Consider the following 16,129-nt stretch of genomic DNA (forward strand, 5'->3'; position numbering starts at 1 on the left):
AAGTAACCTTATGGTGTGATTTAGGCCACTTGCCCTAGATATAATGCTGCTTCTCTTCAGAAATTTCCCATGACCTTATGTAAAATGAGGAAAAATTCTGTTTGTAATTTTAAAGTTTTACATTCATGTAGAAGCAATAGAGGCGGAATTAGGTAAGTAAAAAAACCTTTTAAAGGATCATAAACTATTTCAGAGCTGAATTATTTGTCTCTTATAAACTCATTATTCCTCCTTAGTTTCTTTGAAGTGCAACTTTTAGAGCAAAGTAATCCTCAGTTGTTTTCCCCTGTGAAATCTTAGGGTGAAGCAGGTCCGACGGGTCCTCGTGGTCCTGAAGGTCCTCAAGGACAAAGAGGTGAAACAGGGCCACAAGGCCCAGCTGGATCACAAGGGCTTCCTGTAAGTACCTTAAACTTTAGTTCCTCAGTGCTCAGCTTGTGTATTGTCTGTTCATAGCTGGGACTTTAGTACCTTACTTGAGAGACTGAGTTTTACCCAACAGGCTTTTTTCCCCAAAAAAGATATCGTTCATATTTTTTCTACTTATTTTGTTGCGAATAGCTTTTCATTATTTAGTTAAGACAACTTGGAAAACCAAAAATTACACAGCCTAATGTAGTCTGAATCCTAAAAGTACTTTAAAGCTTAAATGTGTTAGAAGTCACATAAACTTACGTGCTTTGTTATTCATATCTGCATTTGCCCAGACAGATCTTACATTGCTATATTTTTGAATAGCCTTTATTGTCTGCTCTTGTAAAGCAGATCAAATGACTGTCTTATTCTTTTTTTGTTATTGATACTTAACTCATTAAAATTCATTTTAGTGATTGGTGCATTATTTTTAGGGGACTGAAGGGACAGATGGTTCCCCAGGCGCTAAAGGCCCAACAGTAAGTAGTCAAATCATCTGCTGAAGAAATGTTGTAAGTGCATTTATTTTATTTCCTTTTTTTAAATTGTTTTTTTCCTTACTGTGCTGGTATATTTCTGTTTGTAGGGATCTCCAGGCACTGGAGGCCCCCCTGGCTTATTAGGTCCACCTGGTTCCCCAGGTCCACAAGGCAGTACTGGTCCACCTGGTATTCGAGGCCAGCCGGTAATAATGTCTTTGTCTCAGTGATATTCTTCAGTTGTGTTGCTCAGTAGAACTAAAGCAGTGATTAACAGTGAGTCTCTGTGTACATCGGACAAAAACTAACAGTTATCTTCTGAAATTAAGCTCATACTTAGATTTTTGTCTTGTCGACATAATGCTTAGGGGAAAGACAGACTGCTGTAAACTTCCTACTGTATTACCTACAATTAGTTCCTAAGCTAGGCAATGCTTTTTTATTACCAAGCATAATCCAAAGTGGTTGGATGTTTTATGCGGAGGGTGTGACATGTGTGTTTGTTTTCAGGGAGACCCTGGTGTGCCAGGATTCAAGGGAGAAGCAGGACCCAAAGGTGAACCTGTAAGTCTCTCCATGCTTTCTAAAATGAAAAGGAATTACAAAGCCGTGTTTGAATGCTTTGAATAGGTTGTTAACAGTTTCCAACACTTACCTAATGCTACTTCTCATGATTGCTTTTGTCTGTCAAGTAATTATTGTGGAAGACAAACCACAATCAACTTGCCTGGATAGTACTAAGAATGAATGGTAAAGTAGGTCCTTGGAGGTTATAAATCACCTAGCCAGTTGAGGCCTTATAAGGGCTGGAAGACAGAGAAACCAGTCAGCATATCTATTAAGGCTTCTGCAGCACTCATGGAATGACTTTATTCTAATTTCATCTCTTGAGAAATGGATACCATCTATTTTTGGACATTTAAGAGCACACAGGTACATGCTGAACATAATGGGGAAAAAAAAACCCTTTTCATTTTAAATAAAATATACTTAATACATTTTATGCATGTATATGTATATATATTCATTACATTTTTGCTTAAATATTAAAATAAATATATGGATAGTGTATATTAATGTAGAAAATATATTTAATTATATAGAGGTATAACATGTTTTTTATTTTTCAAAAAATATTAGATGGTATTAATGGCTGTTTAGCCCACTGTTCATGTCTGTGAGAAAATTTTGGCAACGTGGTTAATTCCATCCTGTAGCCATATGAATTTTAGAGTAAAAGAGATTCTGCAGAGTTGGGGTCAGTTCACCTTTTTTTGTTTTCTAGTTTAGTCCTCATGTAATAGCTGACAAAACTATGCCCATGAAGTAATGGTTTCTTTACAACTGACTGGATCTCATTTCTTTGAGAATTTCTACAAGAATATTATTGAATTTTGAGTGTTCTGTTTCTTGCTCAACTGGAATAAATGTAATTACAAATTATTCTGTCTGAGGAAATAGGTGATTACAAGAAGCACTGTAGAGCTGAACTGCGGACCTACAGTTTATTCTTCCTGCACTTCTTACTGAAATATCAGCTTGTGAATACTGAAAAAAGGAAAAGCTGACCCTGAATAGCTGCATTTTGTAAATATTATTTTGTAAATATATTTTGTAAATATAACTATAAAATATTTTTCTCCTTTATTAGGGAAAATGTTTATGTTGTTTAGAACATTATTGTTTCAATATGCCTGAGAAGCAGTGAGCTTAACAATGAATTTTATTTTCAATAGGGCCCACAAGGTCCCCAGGGTCCTATTGGCCCTATAGGTGAAGAAGGGAAAAGAGGCCCTCGAGGTGATCCTGGGTCAGTAGGTCCACCAGGTCCAGTTGGAGAGAGGGTAAGCAGTCCAGAAGATCAGTATATCTTGTTAGAGGGTGACTGCCAGGCTGAAAATCCTCTCATCTTGACCTAAACATGAATTTTATTACAGCTTGGTTGTAAGTGGAGTCAAACTTTGTTTTCATAGCAGTAGTTAATTTATGTCTCTAATTTGTTTATGTAGCAGATTAGTAATTTTAGGATGCTGTACTCCTGTGACACAATATATTTTTTTTTGAAAATGATACTGTGATGATCAGGATATAAAAATGTAGCATGATGCTTTTTGCATCCTGAATAGTTCTTTCTTCAGATTTCTATTTTGGGGGAAAAGGAGTCTGTGATATTGTGCATTATTTTTAGAGTGAAATTTTTCATTCATGTATTCAGTGTGCAGATAACATACTAACAGAAACATTGTAGGTCTAATGAATGTATCAATACTTCTTTTGCTTTACCGTTGTACAAATGGTAGTCATCTTTTCAGTGAGGCTGTTCACAAAGAAGCTGTTCAGCATACGTAAATAAAACAATTAGATATTGTTACCACTCCAAAGAAACAAGTTTAAAGTACCAAAGTGAGGAATTTGTAAGAAAATAAACTGAACTCCCAAGCCATAACTCTTTTACTTACTTGCAATAAGTAACGTGAAAATTAAGATGATGATCTTGTATGCATCGCTTCTGACAGGGTGCTCCCGGTAATCGTGGTTTTCCAGGTTCTGATGGCTTGCCTGGACCAAAGGTAAATAAAATTAGCGTGCAGTCTTTTACTGGGTCACTTTTGAAATTTTCATACATGCAGATATATGGAAAGAAAGTATTCCGTTAAAAGCATATGCTTCTGGGCAAATGGGCAGATCCTCAGAATCACTTGAAGCAGGGTCAAAGGAATTGATAAATGCCAGAAAGGCGTCTGAATATTTTGAAAGCAAAATACTATGGAGAAGAAACACTTTAAATCCTGTGATGTTCAGCTTTCCTTGTATGTCCCTGACTTAATACTCTCTCGTACTCAGATGCGAATAGGTGGGAGACATTGACCTGTCACCATTACTGTATTGCTGAGTACGTTTGCTCTGTAGTGTATGGTACAGTTTTTCTAGGCTTATCCATTGAACAGATGGGCTTATCCGTCTTTGGCTTTCCTAACTGCTATAGCACTTCCAGGGCAGTGACTCAGATGTATTTGGCTAGTGTTTCTGCTGATTCTTAACTCTTCGTAAGAATGCAAGGATTCTAAATTCCTAATATAAATTTGTTTTATGGAAGAGGCCACATTTTAGTAGTAATAAAGATACAGATATTTTGGAACTCTGTTTGCAGAAATATAGCCTTAATAGAAGATATTATTTTATTTAAATGTTTCTAACTGTGGCTGGTCTACCTATTACCTAATAGCCCATTGATATCTTTCTAGGGCGCTCAAGGAGAGCGTGGTCCAGCAGGTTCTTCTGGTCCTAAAGGAGGCCAGGGGGATCCTGGGCGTCCTGGCGAACCTGGCCTCCCAGGTGCAAGGGTAAGGAACTGATAGCAACACCTTATAAACCATGGTACTTTCTATTTTCAGACGGCAACAATGAACTTCACAGAATTAAAAAGCCTGTTGTATGAGAACGGACTTTCCTCATTCCTTTTCCTCGTTGTAACTTCATTTCAGTGGGACCACTTAAAGAGTAAAGGCCAAAAAGATCTCTCTCTTTTCCCATGAGGTTGAAAGCAAGATCCCATTTATCTTCGAAAGAAGGAGAAATAGCCCTGATTAGACTGGCAGCTGAAGGATGTGTGCTTATAAAGCACATGGCTATCACAGAAAACATTAATTTAAGGTCAAACCTTCATTAGTTGGCGATTGATAACCTATATAGTTGAGTGGTGCATGTTATGGAAAATTTTTTCAGGAAGAACATTTGAGGAGAATTTGGAATATCACAAAAGGAGAGAAAGGGTGTGGCAAGAACAAGATATAATATAGATCACTGGGCAACAGTGGCAGAAATAAAGATGATGATCCTGTGGGACACTGAAGAGATGTGTAAAAGCAATAAAAGAGAGCGTAGGAAAAGAGATCAAAGACAATGGAGGGGTGAAGCTGTAAAGTAATTTAACAGTGAGGATGAGGACCTTAGCTGCAGAGAAGAAAATGTTGTGTAAAAAATGTCTTAGTGTTTATATAATACTAATTACTGAGCAAATCTTTTGGGTTCATTTACGTTTCTCTCTTGTTCTAGAATTCTATGTACAACTTTACACTAATGTTATTCCTATTTTTAGGGTTTGACGGGAAATCCAGGTGTTCAAGGCCCCGAAGGAAAAATTGGCCCCTTGGTAAGTGGTATAACAATTAGTCCTTTCACTTATGCCACAATAAGTTGAAAGTCCCAACTCATTGAAATTAGTTTTATTAACTTGAGTTTTCTTCATTTTTAAAGGTTCACCTTTTCCTCTACGCGTTAACTTTTAGGTTCCCAGCTCCTGGATTAGTGCAAATAACGTTCCTTTGGTTTTATCTGCATGTGTCAGTCGTGTAGCAGCTACTGCAAGATTTTTAAGTCTTTGTGAACTGAATACCTCTTCTGACTGTCTCTTTTTGGAAACAATAAAGTATTTGTACATAATGGTTCCATGATAATGATTGCATAATATTTAGTTAGCTCTAGCAGTCTGCCTATAACTCCATAAAGTGCTCTGCCAGCTTTAAAGACATTTTTTACTCATAACTACAACACCAAAACCAGAATAATATAATATATATATAAAATACTGTAAGTGCTTTAACTAGCATTTACTAGATTCACCAACTTGAAAATGAAAAATTGTAGCACTAAATGCCTATTTTAGTTACAAGTAGAATTAGGGAAGTTTGGTTTATGCTGGAAAGCCATTTATCTTCCATGCTGACCTTTTTCATCTGTGACTACTGAGAAACAGTGTGGGTTCCATTACTACGCTCTGATATATGTATCCAATATATTGATGCCGTTTAAAGGCAACTGTTTTGTTGAAATAGTACAAGTATCTATTCTCTTCGAAATAGTACAAATATCTATTCTCTTCACTGCTGTTGTCAAGTTCCAATAGTGCTGGTTAGGCTCTAGTATCACTGGGAGTCATGTTCCAGGGGTAAATAGGCTCATATGAGTAAACAGTGTTTTTAATTTGATGTGGAAAGTGCTGTATCTCTGTAGGGTGCCCCAGGAGAAGATGGACGTCCGGGTCCAGCAGGTTCAATAGGAATCAGAGGTCAGCCAGGCAGCATGGGCCTTCCTGGACCGAAGGGCAGCAGTGTGAGTATGGCACCTAGTTACCCAGCATCTGCTTAAGTTTCAGCATTTGCATATATTTTAATGGATGAAAACAGTAGCTAAAAATGGATATTTTTCTTTCTTGAAATTAGGGTGATCCTGGAAAACCTGGAGAAGCAGGCAATGCGGGTGTTCCAGGACAGCGAGTGAGTGTGACTGTTACTGTTTTAAGTGACTATAGAAAGTGATGCATTTCTATTGTATATGCTCACTATATAAGACTTCTTTTGTCATTGTAATTTAGGGAGCCCCTGGTAAAGATGGTGAAGTTGGTCCTGCTGGTCCTGTTGGCCCACCAGTAAGTCAACTTTTTCAACACTGCCTGCCTGCTTGTACTTCCATCCGTTCCTTAATCTTTCTGCCTCTGTTTTTATCTGTCTTCATGCCAGTTGTTGATTCTAATCAACAAAACAAAGCCTAAGAACACGTAAATAAACAGTTTTCCTAGAAAAATGGTGACCTTTGTGTTGAAACATGTATACATTGATATTCCAATTTCTTTTATTGACCTTTACAAAAGATAGTGCAAGGTGCAAAATTTTCGTGTTTTCCTAGCTTCTTTAATTTCACTGGAATGGAATGTTTTCCCATCAGCACAAAATTTACTTCGTGATCTTAAGTAAGGAGATGAGCTATATCTTACTACGTCTTTTACATAGGGTATATGTTGACCTGAGGTAAGTAAAAATATATAATAAACAAATACATAATTGAAAATACCCGTCCTATTCAGATAGAGGAAAAATGTGGAGCCTGCCTGTACTTCTCTACTCTACACTTAGTACTTTCTCTTGTTTAGGGACTGGCAGGAGAAAGAGGAGAACAAGGCCCTCCGGGTCCTACAGGGTTTCAGGTATGTGTACTCATGTTTTTTTTTTTTTAAGAGGAAAAAATAAGCAGCCATGTCTTTATCAACTTAGATTAGAGAAGTTCAACAGAATGATGGTTAGCAAAATGAAAACTTCAGAACTAAGGCAATAATGCTCAGCATAATTAGCGATACTTAGTTCTACCACCAACTGTGTGTTAAACTGAACCGACATAAGTCTTAACTACCAATCTGTATGCCTTGAGAAAACCTATGTTGTTTTTTAGTTTTGCATTGGAGATTTTCCAAATTCCTTTGTTCCAAAAATGGAGCAAATGAATTGTTTTGATAAGGAAGTAGTAATGAAGACTATTGCTAGTAGCAGCAATAAAATTTGTCTCTGTTAATAGAGTACTTCAACATTTGTAGGACATGCATGTCAACACTAAAAATACGTAAAGGCTGTCATTCCTTTGTAGAGAGGAAGAAAACAGATGCTGTATTCATGTAACTATTTTGCTTGGGGATCACTGAGGGCATAATCTCATTTACTGTGTATAATTCTATTTTCATATTCTCGGTGTCTTAATTAAATCTGAATTTACATAAAATTTCATCACATTAGTGACCATTTTATTTACTTTTTTCCAGGGCTTGCCTGGGCCGCCAGGTCCTCCTGGTGAGGGAGGAAAGCCAGGTGATCAGGTAATTTCTGTATAACTTAATAAGAATTCACTTCATAAAGGAGTTTTACCTTTTCTTCTCTTTGTAATTTACTTTCTCACTATGTTTCAAAGTGGGTACTGATATAGTCTGCAAACTGTCTGTGAAGGCTGCTTTTGGGTATAATAATGACTAGCATCCAGCCATCTGCTTTGGTTTGGTTGGACATGCTCTTGGACACTGGACATCCTCTTGTCATAAACAGATACTATTCCCAACTAGCCATCTACATTCACAGTACTGTGAAAACTATGAAAAAGTTTATCTCTAATTTCCATAACTATAATGTTTTCATACTAATAGTGACTTCTCCTCTGCACAGGGTGTTCCTGGAGATCCTGGGGCTGTTGGTCCTTTGGGCCCTAGGGTATGTATTTGCTTTCAGAACTAACCATTCATAGCAGGTTGAAGGCTGATACTCTATACAGACTTGAACACCTTCAGTCAATATTTTGTCTTTTTTTCACTAATAAAATGATTATAAACGTGTATACAGTTTAAAATGATATGTTAGTTCTATACTCCAAAGACCTTTTCATAGCTCATGAGGCTATATTAATTAATGGTTTTTATGTAGTTAGAGCTCTTCAGATGATGCACAGATTGCGAAACTATTTGGTTTACAGCCTGTGAAAGTGACACTGTTATCAATTTGTTGAGTGAAAAAAGGTATTATGCAACTTTAAAGATAAAAGATAAGAGAATAAATCTTGTTTTTTCTTTGAATAGTTCTCCTAAAATTTGTTCCTGGGCTCTTTCTTCAAATACCAGCACTATATGCAGGGTGTGTTTATCATTTTTCATACTTGAATTGTTCCCTGCTTACTACATATGTTATAATTATCTATATGTTATAATTTTCTAGGGAGAACGTGGCAATCCAGGAGAAAGGGGAGAGCCAGGTGCATCAGGACTTCAGGGTGAAAAGGGTATGGCTGGAGGTCATGGTCCAGATGGTCCAAAGGTAAGCTGAATGGAGATTTATGTTGCTGCAGTGACATCATGTATAATTCTGCTAATTTGGAAGAACGCAAAAGAGAAGTCTTTGTTATTATAAAATGGTTATCTTTTTGTGAAAGCTATCTTATTTAGATGAGGGTTCTAGGAGAGTTTTCATGCAGTATTGAATGTTATTCCAGTATAACAGTATGAATGCAATGCAAGGTAGTAAAATGTTGAGAAATCACATTTTGTTTTCATGTATATAGATGTAAATTTTAAAATATTTTTTTTGTATTTCTCAGTAGAACAGGGCAAAGCCATTTCTAAACTGCAGAAAGCTCCCTAGCATTGGCCCTGTTTTTAGAAACAAGTCATTTTACATGAAGAGACAAAGCACGGTTGAGCATTTAAAAGAAAATGCAGAAAACCGCAAGTGAAACTGCAAGCCCTACTTTCATCTACATTTGGTTTAATTGAGTCTGGAAAGATCACCCCAAAATCATATGTGGTACTATAGGACCTGTAATGCACATGATGGACATAACTGTTAGATGCAAAGCATAAATAAAGCATCTATGCCCCTGGCAATTTTTACCTGTTGCTATCTGGTGTAGTGGGCCTATCTCACATCCCAGGCTTTTTCAAGGCAGAAAGTAGCCAGAGCTTCTTTTTGGCCAGTCCTCACCAAGGATGCACTGAGTACATACTAATGTGTTTTGGAAAGACTACAGTATGACAACTGAACTTCCTGAGTAACACAATGAGAAAAGAAAAGTATTTGGATATGAATTGGGTCCAAATTTAAGAGGAAAGTATTGCTTACAATGGTACCCCTGAGACTTCAACTCAGGGACAGCCTAGAGACAAAGATACTTCTCAAACGAATATGCAAAAACTTGCGTTTTATTCATTTCAGGGAAGCCCGGGCCCTAGTGGGACGCCTGGGGATCCAGGCCCACCAGGTCTTCAAGGTATGCCTGGAGAAAGAGGGATTGCTGGAACTCCTGGCCCCAAGGGTGATAGGGTAAGTCTGTTAATTCTGCTTAGCAGAACAGAAATAAACTGTCTCTTAATACTGCAAATATTCCAGCATATGAACTATTCAGGATTTGGTGTCACAACTTTGACTTTCTGGGTATTTTCCATAGGGCGGCATAGGTGAGAAAGGTGCTGAAGGTACAGCTGGCAACGATGGGGCAAGAGTAAGTAAATCTATCACTCTTTTTAGACCCACTCTCCACGTAGCAGATTGCTTGCTGTGTTAGTGGTACTCAGCTCATAGAGATAAACAGTATTCAACTTGGAGATACCATGGGCTGACAATCATCTCATCTCACTTACTCTCCAAATTTGGTCTCTGAATTTTTTGAAGATTGCTATGCACAGTTGTTTCAAGCCCATGTTTTGTATGATAGATAATGGGAGTTTAGATGTCAGTGGAAAAGGTTCTCAAAAGCAAGATGTTGATTTGGGATTTACCTAAGCTGAACAAGAGTGAAAAGGTGAAAAAGGGACAGGCAGAGTTCAGTAGCCAAGAAGCAAACCCACTGGCTCTGACTGTTGGGCTAAGTTGGATGCCTCCGTATCATTTGGATTGATTTGCCCTCTTCCTGCCCTGAGTTTTGCAGGCAAAAATGCCTGTAAATGTACTATACAGCTCAAGAGCAGTGAGTTACTGATGCTTCTAAAAGCTTTGAATCTCTTGGGCGTAAATAATGCTTGTGGTTTGCTCGTATGCAGTAAACCCAATATGTTCAAGACATGTTGCACTCTCCTGCGAAGACCAACTGTCCGAGAACCCCAAGTGCATTGGGTTTGCTGTGTATGCACTGACCGTCTTTGCTTCCCAGAAGTGCTGGAGTTACTGTGTATATATATATTGCATATATCTGAGTTTGCTGAACTTTGTAAACCAGTTGGAGCACTAGCAGCTAGCCATATGGAAATCTGAGATAAATACGAAAGGAGCCTCGGAAACCACCTGGGCTAAATTTCTAGTTAGAGGAGGGAAGGTTTTTGGAGAAACTGTAGCATACAGAAGCCTTAACTCAGAATTGTGAGCTGTTAGCTGGAATTAGTTGTATAAGTCAGATAGTATCATAGATATAGAGCAGTACTTAGTTGTTAAAAGGCAAGTTCATACCTTATGGTAACGAATAAGTGCATAATGTACGTGGTGAACTGAATGTAGATCCCTCTTCTAAAACCACATACCTGCAGATATCTCTGCTTCTCGTCACTAGAGCACTGACAGTAATGCAATACTTTTTGTTAATACAAATGTTTTGTATTTCTCTGCAATTTGAAGCAGCTTCCAGGGCACCTTTTTGCGAGAAGGAAATTTTGTTCAATACAAACTTGGAGCATGAAGTCTGTCATATTTTGCTTCTAGTGAAAGCAAATAATAATTGGGGTGTCTAAGTATTCAAGAAGGTAATATGGCTAGTGCTGCAGGATCATTATGTGCAGCTAATTGGTTTGGAGGGAGAGATTGGAACTGATCTGCCTAAACGCCATTACAAAGGCAAAAAAGGCACTTTTCAGGAGTTTGCATGATGTAAATAAATGAGCCTTCAAAGGTAATGATAGGCCCTTTTTCATTATTTTAAATGGTGAAGTACTTGCAGAAAAGATCTAGAGAGCTTCTGTGCAAGTGGGAGAAAAGGACCTCATTTCCTCCTGAGAGAGCAAAATAAAGCCAGAGCTTTTTGATCAATGTCTTCATAAACACTGCAGAAAGGAGGAGATGAAGTTAGTGAAAAATGAGAGAATGAGGAAAAGCAGGGCTTTTGAGATACGGGTTTTCAGTCACTGGAAAAGAAAATGTGAGTAAATTTTAGATAAAGAAGACTTGCAGAGGTAAAGGAGAAGAATTCGGAGGACCTAAGATGCGCGTGAAAGTGGTCATATAAGAGTTGTTTTAACTGAATGGTTTTGAAGCTTCTCTTTTCTAACTTCCTTTTATCTTAATTTGTTGAACAGGGTCTCCCTGGTCCAATAGGCCCAATGGGTCCAGCAGGTCCCACTGGTGAAAAGGTAACCAGATTTTTATGCCGTTTCCTACTGAAGTTTCTTAATAGCAGTGCACTTTATTGGCACTTTCACTACTCCTCAGACAAGTTACTTGGGAAATAACCGTTAATTTTATTTTAAGGGTGAACCAGGTCCTCGAGGTCTAGTTGGTCCTCCTGGCTCCCGTGGAAACCCTGTGAGTAAACATGTTTGATTTTTGCCTGGCATGAGCTAACAAATATTGCTAGGGAACTAATATTTAACACTGATCCAAACTCCAGGCATTTCTCTCACTTGCTAATAGGTTTTCCTCTTTTTCTTCTCCTTCCTTTTTAGCCAAAATCTGTAGTGCCAGTCTTTATGCTGTACACTTGTAAAACTCTTGTCAGATTTTGTCCGGTGCTGGTGTTAGGGCAATTTCTGCATAGAGTTACACTCATTTACCTCACTCCTGAAAGTGTGTTACCACTTTTAATTGTTTCAGTCTTTTAAAAAGCATGTCTATACCACCATACAGATGCTACTGTACACATATAAATACTTAGAAGGACAATGGGTAGAGATACATCTTACTTGATCTAATTATGTTAACTTGTCATCTTCAGCCTATTTGTGATTTTAAGAATTTTAAGGGTTGACTTTGATTAGGGAATTATGGGCTCAGCCCTTCTAGATCGTTCTTACTGGTTGGAATTGATTAACTCTGTCATAAATCAGAACAATCTTATTTCCAGCATAAATTGAAACAGCTTCCACCCCTCTGGGGAGTGCTGGAGCTTGGTAGCAATCATCTGCTTCTTTTCCAAACAAACATTCTGTGGAAAGCTCAGCTGAAGCAGCTCACAGCCCGTTCTGACCTCACAGTAAAGTAGATATTTGAACTATTGTTTTTTTTCCCCTGTCTTTGATTGGAATGGTGGGGTCACACAGAGTGTGCTCTCAGCTAATCCTGCTCTCACTGGAAGTGGTTGTGGACAGAGTTTCTCCTATTGCAGTTTTAGTCCTTGCACGTGTCTTCGCTCTTGAAAGTTTACATATAGTCTTGAAGAAGTGGTAGATCTTAACATCATAGTTAACACTGTTTATTGTGTGATTAAATTTGAGATTAACACATGAAATGTGTGATTACTGTGTGATTAAGTGATCGTTTGATTCTGAGAAATATAATTACACTTATGATAGTAAATAGTTTATATCTTTTCTTCTTACTTGCAAATTACACTGTATATAGAAAGACTTTTATGTGAATTAAAACCAATTATTCTTCGTTTTTTCACCAGGGTTCCCGAGGTGAAAATGGCCCAACTGGTGCTGTTGGTTTTGCTGGTCCTCCGGTATGTGTTGTATAACACTAATCCTTTACTCGTGCTTTGACGCATTTCATTTCTTACATTATGAATAATTCTGGAGTATAATTCTGGAACGTGAGTCACATTTTTGTTACAAAAAGAGCTGTTTCTTTTTCTCATTATTATATCATGTAAAGAAAAGGGCCAGTAAATACCCTAGACAGTTGAAAAGTATTTTTGTTGATAAGATTATGTAATTGTTCATCAGATTTCATATCTTCCTGAATATGCTATGTTGCTTCCTTTGTGATTAAAATGAGGAAAATTATAAACTGCCATCTGCTGAAAGGTAGCAAAGATTTACTCCATGAGACGTGGAGGTTAGAATGAATAAAAGGAACAAGTGGAAAGTTTGTGAGTTTCAATGCATACCCCAGACTTTCCCAGTCTACATATTGCATTTCAGACCTTTCACAAAGTTAGGCATCTACTGCTCTTGGGGTGGAAAAATCTAGAAAAGAGAATGTTTGCTGAATCCTTTTTACTTTTAGATATGTCATAGCTGCCAAGGAAAACAGAAAATATAGAGGTGCTAAAGGGTCTAAAGAAAATAAAAAATATGTACCAGATTTGATAATATTTTTAATGCAAATATTGACTTCACAGAATTTTCAGAAAATCCCATCTATGGTAATCTAAAGACCGTGGTGGAATGTTACAGTTCTCTTGAACTGTCCCATTGGGCAAATACACTACTACTGTTTTCTGGGCTGATTTGTTCTCCTGTTTTTTTTTTTTGTTTGTTTGTTTGTTTTGCCTTCCGGAAGTACCCTACAGACTTTCTCAGGCTGGAAAGATTTGGTATTTTCTGACCTTGTCTCTCTTGTTTTCATTATTTCTTAAAGGGCCCTGATGGTCAGCCAGGTGTGAAAGGTGAACCTGGGGAACCTGGACAGAAAGGAGATGCTGGATCTCCAGGACCACAGGGCCTTGCTGGATCTCCTGGTCCACCAGTAAGTATAAAGAACGCTATCAGAGAACCAGTGGCATAGGTTGATCTTGCTTATTTAAAATGTCCTGGGTGTTCACTATCACACCTCTCTTTCTTCTTAGGGTCCTCCAGGTGTTCCTGGTCTGAAAGGTGGTCGAGGAACTCAGGGTCCACCTGTAAGTAGATTTTATTTTCTATGACCTGACTATAAATAATCTAATAATACAATTTTACATAAAATATGTGTAAAAGAAAAAAATGCACATATCTGTCTTCATTTCAGCTTGCATTTCACAGACTGCAATTATAATAGTTGCTCATTAATTGAGCTAAGAACATTTTGGGTAAACAATGCTGTATTTCTTTTTGTAAAGTTGTCCTTTGAATGGTTTTCAGGGTGCTACTGGATTCCCAGGATCTGCTGGAAGAGTTGGGCCTCCAGGACCTACTGTAAGTTAATTCACATATTCCTAATAGGTTCATTTTATAAAATGGTAATTGGAAACCTGAAAACTAATTGAAACAGGAAGGATGAAGCATTGTTTGTGGTCTGATGCTATGGCAGCTTGTTAGCACAGACTTCTGCGGCTGCAGGTTTGCATCCTGCTTTATTAAATAAAGCTTATTAATCTTGGACTTTAACCAGTGTGAGCAGGTTAGTGCAAAACTTTCTACTGGGTTAAGTAGGCTTTGGTTAGGCTTTGAGCTGTTCAAACTGCTTGGGTGAATTAATTGCTTACAGAAACAAAACCACATCCTGTATCATTCTGCCCTTATTTTTTCCTTATTTTTTTCTTCAGTGATATTTGACCTCAGGAGAGTTTCTGTAAAAGGAACAGACCCCTGCCAGGCTTTCTCATCAGTGAAGTTGTTTATATAGTCCACTAACATTTAAAAAAAGCACCAAAAGAACCCTCATGTCTAAACACTTACAGAAACACTGAAATAAAAAAAATGAGCTGTGGCTCAACAAGTAAAAATTCTGCTCCATTTCTTTGTGTGTCACTCTCTTCATATGTCTTTTTATGTTTTGATGAGAAAAAGACTCACAGTCATTGTGAATTTATCAAAAGGTGAAGAGAAGTCAAAGCAACTATTTTAAAAACATAGTATGAATGTGAAGTCTTTCAAAAACATTTTGTTAAATGCTCAAAGGTACAAGAAAGCACTAAATGGGACCAGGGTAATAGAAAATTTGAATGTGAACTTTTAGTTTGATGGTATTGGAAAGAACGGACAAGGATGAATTTTCTGGCCATAATGTCTTGTCTGAAATTTAAAAAAAAAAAAAAAAAAAAGTCCTTTAAAGGAGGGGAGTTTGGAATAGCAATGGGGTGGGAGGAAGAGGGATAGAGCTAGTACAACATTAGAAAATCCTGGGAGTCCAGCACTGCTGTAAATGAGGTGATACTAGCTTGGGGTCATCACACGTTGGTCTTTTCTTAAATATGTGTATTTATAGTTAATCAAAACACAGTCCTTAGAGTTTAATTGTCCTGTTCAGATCAAGGTCTAGTGTAATGAGGTCTTTTAATCTTTTTAGGGAGCTCCAGGGCCTGCTGGGCCTATTGGTGAGCCAGGAAAAGAAGGTCCCCCAGGTCTTCGTGGTGATCCTGGTTCTCATGGCCGTGTGGGAGATCGAGGGCCAGCTGGGCCCCCTGGAGGTCCTGGAGACAAGGGTGACGCAGGGGAAGACGGGCAACCGGTATGTTCTTGTTGATGGTATTAATTCTCCCTAACCTAACTCTAGGCTTGGTTTTGTTACCTATGTTATTGCCAGTGAACTGATAGTAATGGTTTATCCTTTGTGGATTTCAGGGCCCAGATGGCCCCCCTGGTCCAGCGGGAACTACTGGTCAAAGAGGTATTGTTGGTATGCCAGGACAGCGAGGGGAAAGAGGCATGCCTGGGCTTCCAGGTCCTGCAGTAAGTAACAATCAAGTCAGTATACCAGTCTTGAGCATTTTCATCAGCTTTGTGGGTTTGAGAATGTAATGCCAATGCGTGAGGAGAAAGTTGGAAAACTCCCATTACAGGATTTAATATAGAGAGAGTAGGGAATAACTAAACCTCATGCAAGGGCATAACGTGGAAGATTTTATTTTTGCCATAATGGAAGATCTGAACTAAGAGTAAATTTTGCCATAATGGAAGATCTGAATTAAGAGTAAATAGGTAATAGTGTTAAGACTTCTGGTTAACGTGTTAGAATTTGACTGGGAATCAGGTATTTTAAAAATAAAAACCAACCGCAGACTTCATTTAGGTACCCGAAGGCCACCTGAATGGGAGTTAATATTGCATATCATTGTGAACTACAGTCTTCAAAATTGCCATTTGG

At 37.9% G+C, this 16,129-nt stretch overlaps 1 protein-coding gene across 3 annotated transcripts in view; it reads left to right on the forward strand.

The window, feature by feature from the left end:
* The window catches only part of COL5A2 (collagen type V alpha 2 chain), a 205,929-nt gene that overhangs the window by 178,195 nt on the left and 11,605 nt on the right, over positions 1 to 16,129 (forward strand). For all 3 annotated transcript variants that reach the window (XM_068948332.1, XM_009666275.2, XM_009666274.2), the window contains 25 exons: positions 301 to 399; positions 849 to 893; positions 1,001 to 1,099; positions 1,404 to 1,457; positions 2,630 to 2,737; positions 3,410 to 3,463; positions 4,139 to 4,237; positions 4,993 to 5,046; positions 5,907 to 6,005; positions 6,116 to 6,169; positions 6,268 to 6,321; positions 6,823 to 6,876; positions 7,483 to 7,536; positions 7,877 to 7,921; positions 8,420 to 8,518; positions 9,413 to 9,520; positions 9,645 to 9,698; positions 11,479 to 11,532; positions 11,651 to 11,704; positions 12,789 to 12,842; positions 13,703 to 13,810; positions 13,911 to 13,964; positions 14,185 to 14,238; positions 15,332 to 15,493; positions 15,607 to 15,714. In XM_068948332.1, coding sequence (XP_068804433.1) covers positions 301 to 399; positions 849 to 893; positions 1,001 to 1,099; positions 1,404 to 1,457; positions 2,630 to 2,737; positions 3,410 to 3,463; positions 4,139 to 4,237; positions 4,993 to 5,046; positions 5,907 to 6,005; positions 6,116 to 6,169; positions 6,268 to 6,321; positions 6,823 to 6,876; positions 7,483 to 7,536; positions 7,877 to 7,921; positions 8,420 to 8,518; positions 9,413 to 9,520; positions 9,645 to 9,698; positions 11,479 to 11,532; positions 11,651 to 11,704; positions 12,789 to 12,842; positions 13,703 to 13,810; positions 13,911 to 13,964; positions 14,185 to 14,238; positions 15,332 to 15,493; positions 15,607 to 15,714 — 1,881 coding nt within the window. The remainder of the gene's footprint in view (positions 1 to 300; positions 400 to 848; positions 894 to 1,000; positions 1,100 to 1,403; positions 1,458 to 2,629; positions 2,738 to 3,409; positions 3,464 to 4,138; positions 4,238 to 4,992; positions 5,047 to 5,906; positions 6,006 to 6,115; positions 6,170 to 6,267; positions 6,322 to 6,822; positions 6,877 to 7,482; positions 7,537 to 7,876; positions 7,922 to 8,419; positions 8,519 to 9,412; positions 9,521 to 9,644; positions 9,699 to 11,478; positions 11,533 to 11,650; positions 11,705 to 12,788; positions 12,843 to 13,702; positions 13,811 to 13,910; positions 13,965 to 14,184; positions 14,239 to 15,331; positions 15,494 to 15,606; positions 15,715 to 16,129) is intronic.

This window comes from Struthio camelus, chromosome 6, assembly GCF_040807025.1.
Source record: "Struthio camelus isolate bStrCam1 chromosome 6, bStrCam1.hap1, whole genome shotgun sequence".
NCBI classification, from domain to species: Eukaryota; Metazoa; Chordata; class Aves; order Struthioniformes; family Struthionidae; genus Struthio; species Struthio camelus.